This window comes from Triturus cristatus, chromosome 9, assembly GCF_964204655.1.
Source record: "Triturus cristatus chromosome 9, aTriCri1.1, whole genome shotgun sequence".
Taxonomy (NCBI): Eukaryota; Metazoa; Chordata; class Amphibia; order Caudata; family Salamandridae; genus Triturus; species Triturus cristatus.
The window spans coordinates 806,525,139-806,543,950 of record NC_140592.1 but is presented as its reverse complement, the minus strand read 5'-3'; the positions used below and the strand labels follow the sequence as shown (position 1 = coordinate 806,543,950).

General features: G+C 43.8%; 1 protein-coding gene across 1 annotated transcript in view; it reads left to right on the top strand.

Annotated features, from left to right (window-relative positions):
- Positions 1–18,812, top strand: part of LOC146798874 (coiled-coil domain-containing protein 170-like) — a 704,654-nt gene that overhangs the window by 67,050 nt on the left and 618,792 nt on the right. Inside the window, exon 3 of the mRNA XM_085626207.1 lies at positions 8,352–8,397. Within this exon, the coding sequence (XP_085482333.1) occupies positions 8,352–8,397 (46 nt within the window). The remainder of the gene's footprint in view (positions 1–8,351; positions 8,398–18,812) is intronic.

Sequence of the window (18,812 nt, the reverse complement as noted above, 5' to 3'; positions counted from 1 at the left end):
CGCCTTCCCCTGAACTCTCTTGTCTGTGCCCAGGTCCTGACCCTCCCTTCTATCCTCCATGGTCCTTTGTGCATGCCCCTGCACCCTCCTTCTTGCCCATCATAGCCATTGTGCTGCCACTAACCCTTCTGTTTGCCATGCATGGTCTTCTGTGCTGCCATGGCCCCTCCCACCTTCCCTGTGTGGTCATCTAGCTGCCCCTGATCCCCTCCCACCTCCCCACCATGGTCTGTGTGTATGCCATCATAGTCTCATTGTTGCTCTCCATGGTATGTCTTGTTTCTAGTGCCCATCCTGCCTGACCTCCAAGGTCATCTTGCTGCTCCTGCCCTGCCCCCTTGCCCCCAGCCCTCTGTTTCCATGTGCAGACCCCTATTCCCTCCCTCCTGGCTTGTCTGTTCCATTGTAATGCCCCTGATCCGTCCCTCCTGCCATTTATGGTCTGTTATGCTGCAGCTTTCTCTCCTGTCTGTCCATTATGGTCAGCTAGCTACCATTGCCTCTTTCCCCTCTGTTCTCTGTTGTCCATGTGCATGGTCCTGTCCCCTCCCTATTGCTTTCTATGGATTGTTGTGCTGCACTCCCGTCCCGCATGCGCTGTGTGGTGTATTGTGCTGCTGCAAACCCTGATGCCTGCTCTGCAGGGTCAGTTTGGTGCACCTCTCCATGTCCCTCCTGTCCTCTGTTATCCGAGTCCATGTCCCTACCCCAATTCCTCCTGCCTACCATGATCCAATGTACCATACTTGCGAACAATTTGAACTTGGTAAGAGGGAGATTTTGAAAAAGAACTGGGGTATTGATTTTCCCCTTTGAGTTACATTGAAAAAGAGGAGATTGTAGACAGGAGACAGATCAAATAAAGCCCATTTGAGCTTAAAAACATTGGACGTTTCCTGGTTGAAACGGGTCTGATGGCATGTATGGTTGTACTACCACTGCCTCTTCCTTCTGCCCACAATGGTCTATTATATTGCCACAGCCTCTCTTGCCACTCCTGTATTGTTGGTTTGTTGCCCCTGCCCCCCTTTCCACTGCCCTCCATAGTCTGCTGTGCTGCCACTGCCCTTCCTGCCTGCCCAGTGGGGTCAAATTGTTGCCTCTGCACTCTCCTACCTGCCTTCAATTTTCAGAGTCCGTGCCCCTGGCCTCTGCCTCTCAACAGTATCCCAATGAACAACTAGATTGCTAACATTCTATATTTATTACAAAAGTGTGGAACGTCTGACGTCATCTTGATGCAATCAAAACTGTAATACCTAGAGCATTTCCTTTAGAAATTACATATATGAGAGGGTCTTATTTGCATCAAAATTATGGTTAGTGCTCTAAAAAACTACAATGAGGACATATTTTCTGAGTTTTCAAATAGCGACAAAGAACTTTTAAATTATTTGTAATCTTTATGTTTTTTTATCCAGTTGACCACTTGATTACATGTTGCACCTAGGGGAGAGGATGTGGTGTTACTTCCAGAGCTGCAGACTTTGCAACTGGGGAACCAGGTTGGAGTTTCTGCTTCAGCTCAACATTCTGTGATTCTGTTCAAATCACTTAATCTCCCCATGTCTACAACCAAAATGAATTTGATCTTGTGTGATGTAACCAATGCTCATGTAAAGCACTCCAATACCTGACAAGTCTGCACAATATAAAACTGCAAATACACATAAAATAAGTGTTTTGCACACTTCTGTCATTGGGCTACATGTGGGCTACATCTGGGTGATATTTGTGCTGCATTTGGGCTCTTTTGTCTCTGGTGGCCATCTTGGGAGATTTATTTGTTATGAAGTTTCCTAATTTCCTCATTTACTGCAGTCTCCTCAGTAGGAAATGCTTTCAGTTTTTTACTTTGATTCCATCAAGAAGGTATTCAGATATGTCACACATTTGCCATAAAGTCTGAATGTTAGCACTCTAGTTGCTCATTAGATAACTGTAGTAAAGCTACTGCTCACCACAGAAGTCTGCTGCTGGTATTCAAAGTGCATGTTTCAGTCTGAATGTCAGAATTTTTTAATGAAATAGAAGAGGATTTGAGAAGTCAAAATGTGCCCTCATTTTTCTTTCTGCAGCACTAATCATAATTTCTATGGCAAAATGAACCCCCTCATTTGGTTCCTTTGTAAATTAAATGTTTTAAGTGTTACCACTTTATTCCAATCAAGATGGCTTCAGGTGTGCCATACTTTTGTCATAAGTAAGACAGGAAGCGCTCTAGTTTTTCTTAAGAACACTCTGGGACATTCTGTCATTGGGCTATACTTGGGCTACATCTGGGTGATATTTGTGCTACATTTGGGCTCTTTTGTCTCTGGTGGGCATCTTGGGAGATTTATTTGTTTTGAAGTTTCCTAATTTCCTCATTTACAACAGTCTCCTCAGTAGGAAATACTTTCAGGTTTTTTACTTTCACTCCATCAAGAAGGCATTCAGATATGTCACACATTTGCCATAAATTCGGAATGTTAGCACTCTAGTTGCTCATTAGATCACTGTAGTAAAGCTACCGCTCACCAGGGAAGTCTTAGACTGTTAGCGCTCTAGTTGTTCGTTAGAACACTCTGGGACATTCTGTCATTGGGCTATACTTGAGCTACATCTGGGTGATATTTGGGCTACATTTGGGTTCTTTTGTCTCTGGTGGCTATATTGGGAGACTTATTTGTTATGATGTTTCCTAATTTCCTCATTTACTACAGTCTCCTCAGTAGGAAATACTTTCAGTTTTTTACTTTGATTCCATCAAGAAGGCATTCAGATGTGTCACACATTTGCCATAAATTCAGAATGTTAGCACTCTATTTGCTTATTAGATCACTGTAGTAAAGGTACTGCTTACCAGGGAAGTCTGCTGCTGGTTTTGAAAGTGCATGTTTCAGTCTGCATGTCAGAATTTTTTAATGAAATAGAAGAGGATTTGAGAAGTCACTCAAAATGTGCCCTCATTTTTCTTTCTGCAGCACTAATCATACTTTCTATGGCAAAATGAACCCCCTCATTTTGTTCCTTTTTAGGTCTCGCCTGAGACAGCGCGTTAGCGCTGCTCTGGCGAGACTTATAGTAAGCGCTTTTGGAAGTGGAAACGAGTGCATTTCAGGCCGCCAACTACAGTGCATGTGCTCCGGGCGCGCGCACCATTTGGCAGCCTGAAAGCATTGGTTTTCTTTCACTTTCGCGGCCGCACGGCCGCCCGCAAAAAGTGCTCTCCATTTGCCAGCCTGCATTGCCTCTCTCCCCTACCCCCTCCCTTATCCCACTTCCTGCGAGAGATTTACTCGATAGCCCGCCGCAGTGCCGCCCCTCTGAAGCTTTGTTCCATTCTGGAGACGGGTGTTGCTGTCTCCAGGCACGCAGAGCGGTACCATTTACTTTCGTGGCGGGGGGCTTGTGTCTATGAAAGGAAGGAGCCGAGCTCCTCTGTTCACATTCCAGAGCTATTGGCCGTCTCCCTTGAAGCGGCGCCATGGCTGGCCCGCGGCCCTCTCAGCTGCTCGACACCTCCGCCCAGGCTGCCTCGCCTCCGACTCCAAGACGTGCACAGGAACTCATTCAGCACTTCTCGTTATCTCTAAGATTACATAATATATTTGAGTAATATTAACACCGGACTAACCTTTCCATGTGCATCGTAATAATACAAGAACGGTTTATGTACCTCACACTTCAGGCCCTATCGAGAAACCTAGTGAGGCCGTGCGAGAAGAAGATTATGCCACGTTCTGCTTGTGCTAAAAACAGCTTTAACCAAACATATATCTATTCACACGTCGGACACTGGTCTTTGTCACCCCACTTTGTGTGCTGTGGTTTGGTGGTTTTGTGATGTATGGCTTCACTGTAGCGTGAATAAGCAGATTCTAACCCTGGGTATTCATTCACTGCTGTGACGCAGTCAAAGTAGAAAACCGGAGCTGTTTCCCACTGTCGCTATATCATAAAATAATTCCGGGCAGCGCTGACGGGACTCTCTCTCTCTGACAGCCCGTCAGCACAGAGAGCACAGGTTCAGGTGGGGCGCGGGGAATGCACAGAGGGTGACTGGCGAGGGGAGCAGGAGGAGACCAGGGTATTTTGTGTTTGGGACTCGAGTCCATGTCCCCGTTATTTCAACTCTAAAGGTTTCCCCTACGGAAGAAAGTATCGCTTACACTGTTGAAAGCGCCTGGAACCTCCCACCCCCACATCTTATAGGAAGGAATGTGCTGCTATCCAACCTTTCACCTTCTTGGAGATGTACGGGTTACCGGCCTCGTAAGAAACTGCCAGCAGAATGACTCAGGGCCGGCTTTAGGGTGGTGCGACCGGTGCCACCGCACCGGGTGATGGCTTCCTGGGGGCGCCGTGTATTAAATTTTTTAAAGCTTTTGAAGCACCTGCTGCAGCGTTTCTTTCCGCCTGCAATTACCAGGCCTCACATTAATGTCAAGAAAACTCGTGTGATTAGTTATCTTCCTGGAGAGAGATCACGGTTTTGTAAAGTTGAGGTTTTGACTTTGGTGAAGCTAGTGCAGAGGGTTAATATGCCTGCTGCAAAGAACGTGTACCAAGCAGATTACAGAGTGCATATGATGTAAACAGGTCAGCAGATTACTGCTTTCAAAATTGACATCTTTTTTGTTACTTGCAATTTATAACTTAAAGTCCTAATATAGAATAGTGAGCTATTAACTTTCATCATAGAACTGCATACACACTGCAAAGTATACATTAGAACATTGATTAATGTTGCAAAAAGGGTTAATTTGGCTAGAAATCGATTTTTTTTATTAAAGAAAACTCTCAATTATGCTGTTTCTTTTTCGACTCTGAGTTTGTTCTTCTCCACACCAAACTATACTGCCTACCGGTATGGATGACATGTGACGCCTACACTTTCAGGCCACACACTGCTGCACATGTAACACTGCTACACGCCACAAACTGATGCAGGCCACACACTGCTGCATGCCACTGCATGCCACACACTGCTGCAGGCCACACACTGCTGCATGCCGCACACTGCTGCACGCTGCACAATGCTGCACACCGCACACTGCTACATGAAACACTGCTGCAGGCCCCACACTGCAGCACGCCACACACTGCTGCACACCACACACTGCTGCATGCCGCTGCACGCCACACACTGCTGCACGCCTCACACTGCTGCACGCCTCACACTGCTGCACGCCGCACACTGCTGCACGCCGCACACTGCTGCACGCCGCACAATGCTGCACGCCGCACACTGCACACTGCAGCACGCCACACACTGCAGCACGCCACACACTGCAGCACGCCACACACTGCTGCATGACGCTGCACGCCACACACTGCTGCACGCCACACACTGCTGCACGCCGCACACTGCTGCATGCCGCACACTGCTGCACGCCGCACACATCTGCTGCACGCCGCACACATCTGCTGCACGCCACACAATGCTGCACTCCACACACTGCTTTTATGCGAGTTTATGCTACTGACATTTTAAATGACAATGCCTTTTGTTTGTTTAAAGACAAAAACATAAATAAAAGGAATTGTAATTTTACAATGCCAATAGCTCAAACTCTTATAATTGCGAGACCTATTGCATTGCACACATTAATGTCAAGAAAACTCGTGTGATTAGTTATCTTCCTGGAGAGAGATCACGGTTTTGTAAAGTTGAGGTTTTGACTTTGGTGAAGCTAGTGCAGAGGGTTAATATGCCTGCTGCAAAGAACGTGTACCAAGCAGATTACAGAGTGCATATGATGTAAACAGGTCAGCAGATTACTGCTTTCAAAATTGACATCTTTTTTGTTACTTGCAATTTATAACTTAAAGTCCTAATATAGAATAGTGAGCTATTAACTTTCATCATAGAACTGCATACACACTGCAAAGTATACATTAGAACATTGATTAATGTTGCAAAAAGGGTTAATTTGGCTAGAAATCGATTTTTTTTATTAAAGAAAACTCTCAATTATGCTGTTTCTTTTTCGACTCTGAGTTTGTTCTTCTCCACACCAAACTATACTGCCTACCGGTATGAATGACATGTGACGCCTACACTTTCAGGCCACACACTGCTGCACACGTAACACTGCTACACGCCACACACTGATGCAGGCCACACACTGCTGCATGCCGCTGCATGCCACACACTGCTGCAGGCCACACACTGCTGCATGCCGCACACTGCTGCACGCTGCACAATGCTGCACACCGCACACTGCTACATGAAACACTGCTGCAGGCCCCACACTGCAGCACGCCACACACTGCTGCACGCCACACACTGCTGCATGCCGCTGCACGCCACACACTGCTGCACACCTCACACTGCTGCACGCCTCACACTGCTGCACGCCGCACACTGCTGCACGCCGCACAATGCTGCACGCCGCACAATGCTGCACGCCGCACACTGCACACTGCAGCACGCCACACACTGCAGCACGCCACACACTGCAGCACGCCACACACTGCTGCATGACGCTGCACGTCACACACTGCTGCACGCCACACACTGCTGCACGCCGCACACTGCTGCACGCCGCACACTGCTGCACGCCGCACACTGCTGCATGCCGCACACATCTGCTGCACGCCGCACACATCTGCTGCACGCCGCACAATGCTGCACTCCACACACTGCTTTTATGCGAGTTTATGCTACTGACATTTTAAATGACAATGCCTTTTGTTTGTTTAAAGACAAAAACATAAATAAAAGGAATTGTAATTTTACAATGCCAATAGCTCAAACTCTTATAATTGCGAGACCTATTGCATTGCAAATGCTTGTTAAATTAAATGTTTCAAGATTTACCACCATTTACCACTTTATTCCAATTAAGATGGCTTCAGGTGTGCAATACGTGTGTCATAAGTAGGACTGTTAGCGCTCTAGTTGTTCTTTAGAACACTCTGGGAAGCTGCAGTAGAACACAAAGGAATCAACTGACAGTCTCTGCCCTTGTTGGATGTACATGTTTTACTGAGAATGTCAGACTGCATTCTCACATGACTGAGAAAGATAATGTGAATTTACAGAAAATATGCTCTCAGTTTAGCTTATAGATCACCTTCCAAACCTCTGTGGGAAAAGCATGAGAAAATAGTTTTCTCTCAAACATGATTCATGATATCACAGCAGAAGGCTTTTCCACATGGTAAAATCACCTTAGAACACACCACAATTCCTAAAATGAGTATGGTACCATCAACAAATGTTTTATAATGTAACTAAAGTCTTAAAACCTTCTATTAACTGCAATGCTTTTTAATGAGGTGCTATCATGTATATTGGTCCCAAGATGGCTGCCAACACTTCTTGGATGAAGTACTGACAGCCAATCAGATCTCACGATGAGATGTGTGGTTAGGCTCCGCCCAGATATATCTATCTTTTTAACTCTAATTTTCTCAGGAACTACTGAACGGATTTGCACCATTTAAGCAAAAGGCACGAGTCCTAACTGAGGACTACCTCTTTGCCAAATTCGGTGTAATTCCGTTCATCAGTTCGGGCTGTAGCTGCGTCAACATGTCCTATGGGAAAATGCATGGGGAAAATGCGTTTTGGGACCTCCTCTTTTTTCTCGGCCTCCGCTTTACGAATCACCGGGAAATTTTCAGGATAGGAGCGGACCGGAGCTGGCCAAAAGTTTGGAAAATTTTGCGAAGATTCGTCAATCGGCGCCAACGTTATTCCAAATAGAATGTTGCGGATTTCCTATGGAAAATAGGTCCTAACTATAACTACCTACTGGCGAACCTCTTAGTGAAATCAGGATGACGAGAAAAACCGACAGAGGCATAGTAAACCTTACTCAGAGCCCCCAGGCCCAACTTCGAAACCAGGAATGCATTTACTTGGTGGGTGTCACACCCCAAGAGTCCCATATTTGCACCACCATTTTGATGGTTCTTAACTCCTTTGAACTGCTGTATATTATATATATCTCACTTGTCCTCACAGTCAGGATTTGTAGAGGACCCTATGATCCATACACAAAACTCAAAGATTGTTTTTCAACAACAATCACATTTGTGACAAAGCTGGTAGCTAGCAGTACATATATATGAGCTCTGGAAATTCTGAGATAACCCGCTGGAGTTTAAACCAATGGAAATAAAGAGACTGCGAAAGAACCTTATGTAAGAATGCTACACTGGTCGGTATTGATCTGAGAACTTATACAAAATCAGTATTAAATATAGAAGCCTCTTAATTAGCATGCCTACTATGGAAGAATAGTATTGGTTTGCTTCTAAATTGATTTATACTGTAATTTTGATATATACATATTGGATTTAGATGTGTAAAGTTTTTTCAACTTTTGACAATATTCTTTTCATCCATGTTTCAGAGGTCCTCCTGGCTATGGCTTTCTGACTACTGCAGATCCCTCTGAGGTGAGACAGCCTTATTTATACATAAGCAAAGAAATATAGTAAAACGTCTCTTTAAAAGTTTGGTTACTCTAATAGAATTGATGGGTGTTTATGATCTTGTACATTCTCGTCAATAAAGCATCATAGTACTCAGAAAGTTAGAGAAGCTATGGCCCCAATTCGTAAAGGTAAACTTAGAGGAAAGAACTTACTCGTAAATGCTCTCTGTGAATACCAAAAGTAAAGTTTGACTTCCGGTATTCACAAAGGCCTTTTACGGGTTGTAAATACCCTTTGTGAATATTGAAAGTCATAAAGTTTGACTTTCTTCTCACTTTACCTTTGTGAATCTGTGCCAAAGTCTATTGTGGATATACTCTTTAAATGAGTGAGACTCTCTGTCTCTGGCTGTCTCTCTCTTACTCGCCCTGCTTAGGCAATAGAAGTTCCCTTTTATTTACACTTTGAGGTCGCACCACCCTTGATTTGGCCTTTCGAGATCAATAACTATGCTATGACATTGGTTGGTATTTCCGCCAACACTGGGAAAAACATAACATAAAAACATTGTATAGAACAGGGATCGCTAATGAGTAGCTTAGGAGCTACTGGTAGCTGACCAGCACCCTCAAAGTTTCTCTCAGATGTGAAGACAAACCCAGTACCTCATTCAAAAAGTCTATGCCAAAAAAGAAAGCAACACTGCTAATGTTAATGCCCTTGGGTGACAGTCAGCCAAACCAATAGTAGAGGCTCATTACGCCCAAACACACACTGTGTCAGCCTATGAGGTCTGCTAACAAGACCATCTCCACCACTCTCAATCTAGCTAAGTTACAAGGAGATTAACCATGTTGTAGGCTCTGCTCTATCAGTCACACCATATGTGTGAACAAAAGAGTGCTTGAAGTAACAGTAATCAGTGTTGACCCACTGAATTGTGGGACTTCAGGAGCCAGAGATAGAATATGTTGTGTGGGTGCATGATCAGCCTAATAACTGAGGAGATCGTGGTGTGGATCCAGAGCTGAAAAAATCGTAGCCTCATATATGTTGATCTGTGTGTGTGTATGCATGTGTTCACACTTATGTGTGTATCTGTGTGTGTGAGACATTGTGTCCCTCCCTAACAAACAGTGTAATTCCCTGGAAGCTGTGAGTGATGCCAAGCACTACCAAAAGTGTATACTACTCATCAAAAGGAGTAATTCTCTGCCATACTTGTGCTCATTCATGGCATCAATCAATCAATCAAGATATTTGTAAAGCGCGCTACTCACTCGGAGGGTCTCAAGGCGCTAGGGGAAGGGGGGTCCGCTACTGCTCGAACAGCCAGGTCTTGAGATGCTTCCTGAAGGAGAGGTGGTCTTGGGTAAGACGGAGGTGGATGACGAGGGAGTTCCATGACTTGGCTGCCAGGTAGGAGAAGGATCTTCCTCCCATGGTGGCTCTTCAAATGCGTGGAACGGCGGCGAGGGCGTGGCTGGACGATCGTAGCTGGCGGGTGGGAATGTAGAAGGTCAGGCGGTTGTTGAGGTACCTGGGGCCCAGGTCATGGGGGGCTTTGTGTGCGTGGGTGAGGAGTCGGAACGTGATTCTCTTGCTGACGGGGAGCCAGTGCAGGTCTTTCAGGTGTCCGGAGATGTGGCTGTGACGGGGATGTCCAGGATGAGTCGTGCGGAGGCGTTCTGGATGCGTTGGAGTCTTTTCTGTAGTTTGGATGTGGTTCCGGTGTAGAGGGTGTTACCGTAGTCCAAGCGGCTGGTGATGAGTGCCTGGGTGACCGTCTTCCTGGTTTCGGTGGGGATCCATCGGAAGATCTTTCGGAGCATGCGTAGGATGTTGAAGCATGATGATGAGACGGCGTTGACTTGTCTGGTCATTGAGAGGGAGGAGTCCAGGATGAAGCCCAGGTTGCATGCGTGGTCCGTTGGTTTGGGTGCGCTGCCCAGGGCAGGGGGCCACCAGGAGTCGTCCCAGGCAGAGGGTGATGGTCCAAGGATGAGGACTTCCATCTTGTCTGAGTTCAGTTTCAGGCGGCTGTTCATCATCCACTCGGCTACGTCTTTCATCCCTTCGTGTAGGTTGGTTCTGGCGGTGGCTGGGTTGTTGGTGAGGGAGAGGATCAGCTGGGTGTCGTCGGCAGAGGAGATGATGTTGAGGTTGTGTTGGCGTGCGATGGCTGCGAGGGGGCTCATGTAGACGTTGAAGAGGGTGGGGCTGAGTGATGATCCTTGTGGTACGCCGCAGATGACTTCGGTGGCCTCGGATCTGAATGGGGGGAGGCGGACTCTCTGGGTTCTTCCGGCAAGGAATGAGATGATCCACTCTAGAGCCTTCTCTTGGATACTGATGTTGCTGAGGCGCTGCACTAGGGTGCGGTGGCAGACAGTATCGAACGCTGCAGAGAGGTCTAGGAGGATGAGGGCCGCTGTTTCCCCGTTGTCGAGCAGGGCTCGGATGTCGTCAGTGGCTGCGATGAGGGCGGTCTCGGTGCTGTGGTTGGCTCGGAAGCCGGACTGCGAGTGGTCGAGGTCTCCGTTCGTCTCGAGGAAGGCGGCAAGCTGTCTGTTGACGGTCTTCTCGATGACTTTGGCAGGAAACGGGAGGAGCGAGATGGGGCGGTAGTTCTTGAGGTCGGTGGGGTCTGCTGATGGTTTCATCAGGAGGGCGCTGAGTTCGGCATGCTTCCAGCTCTCCGGGAAGGTGGCGGTGTTGAAGGAGCAGTTGATGATGTCTCAGAGTTGGGGTGCGATGACGGAGTCGGCCTTGTTGAAGACGTGGTGGGGTCATGGGTCGGTTGGTGATCCGGAGTGGATGGTGTTCATCGTGTGGATGGTGTCTGTGGTGCTGACCGGGGTCCAGGCGTGGAGGGTGGTGGTGGGGGGCATCGGTTCGGTGGTTGGGTGCGTGGTCTGTGCACCGAAGCTGTTGTGTATGTCGGCGATCTTGCGGTGAAAGAACGAGGCGAGTGAGTCGCAGAGGTCTTGTGAGGGAGTGACGTCATTGTTTCCGGCGCTGGGGTTGGAGAGCTCTTTGACGATGCTGAAGAGTTCCTTGCTGTTGTGTGCGTTGTTGTCTAGACGTTCCTTGAATGCTGTCCTCTTGGTGGTGTGGATGAGCTGGTGGTGTTTGCGGGAGGCGTGCTTGAGGGCGTTCATGTTGTCTGTAGTCGGGTTTTTTCGCCAGGCTTTCTCGAGGTTGCGGCAGTTCTTCTTGGAGTTCTTGAGGTCGTTGTTGAACCAGGGGGCTGTCTTGCCTTTGGGCCTGTTGGGATGGTTTTTCTGAGGTGCGAGGTCGTTAGCGCGGTTGGTGATCCACTGTGTGAGGTTGTTGGCTGCTTGGTTGGGGTCCGTAGAGCTGGCATAATAGTTCCAAGGGCATATAAAGATCAACCCTGACATATTGGCCATTCTTAGACTGGCAAATAATGTTTTTGTTCTGGAAAATTGGGTTTCTTTGTCCAAAATGGATAGTGGTATTTGATAGAAACAAATGTGTGTTTTCTGAATCTAATATGCACCTCCAAAGCACATTTAAAGTTGATAATTGAATGATAATTCAAGTTGAGATGGGAAAACATATTACTATATCCTTTATGATTCTGTGACTTATTTCATTAGTTAGGTGGAAGCATTTCATATTGGTAAGTGTTTTCTTGTCATTTCTTCTGGTAACCTCACTTGAAATGCTTTGGTGATCACTACTAATAATCCTGCTATGGGTGATCATAATGTAATGTTAACATACATGGTCATTATTTTACAGGGATAACATTTACTAGTAGCTCAGGAGAAATTCCCTTGGGCAGAAATAGCTTTCACTACTAAAAAAGGTTGGAGACCCCTGGTATAGAATGCTTATGGGAGATGAAGAATTGAATATGACAAAGTGCACAATGACTGAGTGTACTTTCCTATGCAAAATAGTCCCTCATGCATTCCAGTTGAAGCAATTGCTGGAAGGTGGAATGATACAGAAAACAACCAATAGGTTGTGAGAGAGTATGAATACTCAGGTTGGATTCAAAGCTAATGATAAGTATATTTTCTAAGTATTGATAACAATAGTTATACTGACAGCTGTGGTGCTAAGCCAGACCTAACAAATTAAGATTATTTTTTCTGTAATCAAGAAAAATCTTGAACATGGAACATTTCGCACTCGTATTAATAACCTAAACCACACCACTGTGGTTAAAGATCTAGCATTACTTTGCCACACAGGAAAACACCTACACAAAAATCTGATTTCTGCATCTGAAACTTCATATGTTGGTCATATTTTTCTGTATCGCATAAAAGTCACTATTTCTACAACTATAATACCAACTAAACTCTATTTCCATACCCTTTGGAACAGATGTCATAAAGGATCACGTTTTAGAGAGGCAGTATACAATATGACTTTTCCCATGAATTAGAACCATATTATACTGCAGTGGTTGTCCAAGAGTTTGCAAATTCATTTATGGGGTCTAATTATATTTCACACAAAGGTTTAAAAGTTCTAGCCCCTATTTCTCTGCAACATTTTTCCTTTGTCCCTGTCTCAATCTCTGAGCTCTTCTACAAAGAATCTGCTTTCTCATTAACATAGAAAAAAAACATCTGGTGGACTTTCCTTTTCCTTTGATTTACACATTTTCATGCACATGTAATTGAATCTTAAATGTGCAAAAAAATATTTAAAGGTGAACATTTCCTGAATCTGATTCACAGAATTAGGATGTTTGGGGCTATGTGCTTTAGATGGGACTTCTGAATGCTTACATTCTGGGGCATTCACACACTGCATTTTGTAGTACTTTAGTAGCAATACATTAGTACTACTAAAGCAATACCAAATGCTACTCACAAACCTCCGTGTGCAAATCTCCACCTTCATTTATCCTATATTTTCTGTGGTGAGAGCCTTGCCCATGTAAATTTACTGCTTAATAGTAAATGTGGGAGGGACCAGGAGGAGTTGCTGGAAAAAGGGACATACTTACCACTAAATGAGATGGGTTTAGGAAGGAGTAAGGATGGATTTAGGGAGGTTAAGGGAGGGGTTTAGGAGGGACAGATACCCACCCACAAACGAATAACCCCACTGCTATTCACAAACTGCACTTCTAAGGTTACCACAGCCAAAAGGGACCCAAAACAAGAGTAAATTAATCCCAGCTAAGAGCTGGAGTATGTACTGCAACAACATTCCATGGAAAATGGTGAAAGCAGGGACTTAAAATAAAACCCCATAGGAAATAAGATAAATTATTTAAATTAGTGAAAAATATAAATACATTTAATGTAATGTTTAGAAAAATCTAAAAATAAGAAATATATATTATTTCATCATAAATATTTTAACTACCTTTTTGAATTTATAAATTAATGTTATATTGTTTTTCTTCAAATATAATTTCCTTACACTTAACTAATTCTATACAGCACTTTTAATTATTATAAATACATATTAAAATATATACATATATATTTAACTTTAGGTGACAAAAACGAGCTTTTGCACATTTCCACAATGCGGTCCATCTAAAGGGGATTTTAGCCACTGAGATATACATGCAGTAGCACTTCTGTAAACTTACAATATGCATATATTTAGAGACATTATCTTATTGCATTTTTGAGACTCATCGAAATTGTGAGGCAAAATCGCAAATATGATTCTTAGATCTATTAATTCCAACAGTAAGCAGACATGTACCTATTTTTAGTCAATATAGTGTTGACAGGCCAGACTGTGCACTAAACAAAGGTTTATAACATAGCATAACATAGCCTAAATCCTATTGTATCCTAACAACATCTTACATGACAGTTTTCAAAATATATTAGCTAAATATCATGTTTTTTTATTCTTCTTTTAAAGTTGCAGATTCAGTGCTGTGTCCTGGCATAAAGTCTGACCTATGCATCTCTAGTAGGATTTCATTCTCAATTAAGTGCTTGAATCAGTCTCAATGCAATTTTTAATTGGGAAGGGATGATTAGAGACCACAACCAGGGTAAAGTTACTCAAATCATTGGGATCCAGCCCAGGCTGTTTTAGTATCGGTAAGACCAAGGCTATTTTTTAAAGAAATTCTGTGAGTGCCTCTTGGAACAAGGAGGCAGTAATCAGGGTGGTCCAATAGGAAGTGTTTGAGGTACAAATTTCATCAAGACTTGTGATGGGAACTGGTTCATAAAAATTGTTGTGATGTTTATTGGAGCTGACTGTATTCAGCAATTTTATTTATATGACTTCTCTGAAGGTGGATCAAGTTGCCCTAGGAGTGCACACGTTTGCTTTGTGATCCTTGGCTTTCACTAAGTGTGTGGGGGGAAAAGTCTCTTCTTCTCAAAAAAGAAGGGATCTATACTGATTGCAACAAAAGACTGAACTGGAATGTGGAGAGTCGATTGTTTTACTCTCTTGAATAGCCTTTTGGGTGATATAGGTATGTTTAGCTTCCAATATAAGTTTTTATATTAGTTTCTTTCACTTCGAATTTGTGCCAGTTTTTTATGCCAGATTTGCTCTGATGCTGAAATAAATTTCCTACTCTCGTTCAGCTTTATAGGCAATCAATACGCCAATATTTTTCTTTTTTGTCTTTTAAATATATCTAGGGCAGACGTATCCCTATAATGTTTTCATTTTACTGAGCTGTGAGTCATTTATTGCTTGGGAGTGGGAGGAATGGATTGTAATTCATGTGCTACTTCAAAAATCCTGTTATATTTGTTCCACATTCTGTCAATCATTTGTGTGTCTTGCTTTCTCACCTTAAGTGCGCCGGGCATGCCCAGACATGGTCCCGGGCTCAAGCTAGCCTGGCTGAGGAGGAGTGATACCCCAAAACTGGTCCCAGGATGCTTGTTTATGGTCTAGGGAGGACCTGGCTTTTCAGTTCGGGCTGGACTGTTCCATGAAGAGCAGTCAAGATTGATTTGCATATGGCTAGATCTAAAGTGGGGTGACATGGTGAGCAAAAGTACGAAGGATTTAACCCAAATCTCTTGACAGGGGTGAATGTTTAATTTGTTCTGCATTCCTTTCATAATTTATGTGTCTTTTGCCTACTTCCTAATCTAATATGGGAGTACGAATGTTCCTCAGATCTCTTAGCCATTATTTGGGTCTCTTTATCTACTAATTATATTCGTTTCTTGGGCTGCCCATTGGTTACAAATTCTGATGAGTGGATAGAGAAGCAATGACATAATAGTATGACTATTGTCCATGATTGGGGTATCAAATTTGATCTTCCCTTCTTTTGTTACAAGGCGGTCTAGAGTAAAGTTTTTAATTTGAATGAGACTAATATCGAGTAAGGATGAGAATGGAAGAGGAAGCTCTGCAGCTGTTTCTTCCTTTTCTCCCAAGTAAAGTTTAAACACTTATAAAATATGCTGTTTCTCAAGTTGATTAAGGATTCAGCAAGGTGTTTGATCAATTTTTAAGTACAAATTATGATGCCACCGGATGAGAGATATATGACATGAAGCATAATAGGATCTGTCACTCATTTTATTTTTTGCTCCAAAGACATTGAAAGGAAAATTGATCATTTTTCTTTAGAAAATATATTTTGTGAAGTGAATTATGGCTGTTCTGTCATCTTTTAGTGTTGATCAACAGGTATACATATGCATTTGATGGGGGGTGGTGCTGCTAATGGGAGCTGTTAGGTCTTTCGCTTCTATAAAGTTGTCTACGTGGATACCTTTACTCTTGTATGATGATGCTTTTCTCAAATAGGTCTGCAATGTCCTTCTTAGACGTAGGTGTCATTGTTTGACTAGGTAGCGGCTATGTTGCTGTAAGATCAGAGTTCCATGATAGGTTTAGGGCTGGGGCCTATGTGGTGGGGTGGGACATGGGAATTCTGTGTAGTGTGTTCCCCAAAGAGATCAAATTGGAATGTGTGCACCTAAGGTCGGTGGACACGGATTTCATCTCCTTAAGAAAGACATTGAGCTAAGTGATGACTTTGAGGCTCGGAGTTAGACAGAAACACTGAACTGAGCTACATTTTTACCTTTTTAAGTGAGGTAACTATTCTCTCCTTACATAGTTCAGAAATGTCCCTAAATCTAGGGCAAAAGTATGGGGTGGCAAGTAGACGGCTTCCACTCACTACCTTTAGTGTGGGAATACCTGTTCCCTTACACTCATGCTGACAGACACTGGAAAACTTATCCTTTAATGAAAAATGAGGCATGGTGTCAGCTTGCTACACAACCCCCACATTGGCTTTCGTGTGCAAACTATGTATGCCATCGCGTCAACTTGCAATGTGGCTTCAGGGTGTTGTAAATCCCCCTTTTCCCAGAAAGCATATTGTTAATCATTCCAAATAACCCAGTAGTGGGTTATGTTTGGAATTCTTATCTGTGGCGTGCCAACAGTTATTCTTTGCTTAATGAAGTGGCAATATAGGGCACTTTTGGGCTTTAACACAGGTTAAAGAATGCCAGTAGACGGATTGACAGCAAAATATTAAACTCTTTATCAAAATATACCACACACACATTATTAATCATTAATAAATGGTATTTTGTAGAAAAAAATCACCATGAGCGCCCTTAATAAAGGAGAAGATTTATGCACTCCTGGTTGTTACAATTCCTAGAAGTGCAGTTGGTGGATGCTACTGTTCTCCCGACCATTATCCTGTTGAAACCCCCTCTTTCCTACCACGCTCTTGATATCGCCTATCTCTCCGCATAATAATGATAATCTCTTGCTATACCATCCAATTAACTACTGTTATCATTATTTCTCCCTGTTTCATCATAAGGTATGAAGTTGCATTATGATGTTATCCTTTACTTCTACCTTATTTTGTACCTACTTTCATTTCTGTCTGAACTGCACTCAAATCAAAAAACATTTGCATTGAAAACAAGTGAATGCCATTTTATATGTAATACCCTAAGTTTGTTTAAAATTTTTGCTACTTTTAGTAACTTCTAATGTCTATCACCCTTTATATGTGGAACTTATACATATGAATTATTAAGCTTCCATATATGTCCACTGCTTTGCAGTCACAGAGAAGTCGATGTCTCTGTGGACTAGATGGGAATACAAACACTGGATACAGATTTTTAGATTTGTATAAAACACATGGTTCTGCTCTCACTGTGTTAAAAGTCTATCTCTCATTTTGTTATAATCAACCGATTGTGACACGCCCAGTCCCCAGATTATAAAGAAATGATACCAGAACTCAACTGTAATAAATGATTACAGATGAGTTCTGACATTACAATGCCTGCTGCCAGCCAGAGCCAGCAGTCAAAGGTAAAGACAGGTCAAGTCACTGGAGAATATTTAAAACAGCTGTTTCGAAACGCTTTTCTTTCTTCTCTCTGTTTTTCTAGAAATAAAATGGCAAGCAGAAATTAGATACGGCGTATTTTGTAGTACATACAGAAGTCTTGAGAGGGACATCATCTTATACAGGACAGCTCTGCCATCAAGGTCAATGGGTGGGTCTGCCAGTGCATTATGTCCAACCTAAGTCGATCTAACTGGGGTGTCAGATTGCGTTTTACAAACAATTATTGATCTCTGGTCACATACATGCCCAAATATTTAAAGCCCACCAATTCGATTGGGGCCGCACACTGTGATGGCAGTTGGGGGGGGCGACAGCTGGAACATCAAAGATTTAGTCCAGTTGATTCTGTAGCCGGAGTAGCTGCTGAACAGCTCAAACATATGTAAAATATGGGCAATTGAATAGTACAGCCTAGACACATATGGTATGATGTCATCGGCGTACGGAGAAATACGCTCTTTTCAACCGTCACTTGAGGGTATCCCCCATATCATTGGGTCAGCCCTAATCCAGGTCGCCAGTGGTTCCAGCATCAGGGCAAAGGTAAGAGGGGACAGAGGGAACCCCTGTCTAGTGCCTCAACCCAGCGAGAAGGGCACTGACAGCTCTCCATTCACCCTCACTCTAGCCAACGGGTCTCTATACAGAAGTCCCAACCAGGCACAGAACTTTGGGCCAAAACCCAATCTAGACAAAAAGGCAAATAGATATGACCATTCAATACTATTGAATGCCATCGATGCATCCAACGCCATCAGTGCTGTTCGTTCTATATCTGGTTGGACCGTCACATATAATACCTTGTACAGCATCCTTAAGTTATGTCGGGTGCTTCTGCCTGGCATAAACCCTGATTAGTCAATATGGACGAGTGAGGCTAGAGCTGATGTCAGCCTTGTTACCAGTACTTTAGTGAGCTCTTTTGCCACCGTATTTACTAACAATATGGTTCTGTACGAGTTGCATTCCTCCGAACATTGTTCAGGCACTATGTCAGTCATGGCTTTAAAAAGTTCAACAGGTAAGCAATTAGGCCCTAAGGGCCCCACAGGGCCCCAGATATCTCCTCCACTGACTGGTCAGCCTGCATAGCCGCTGC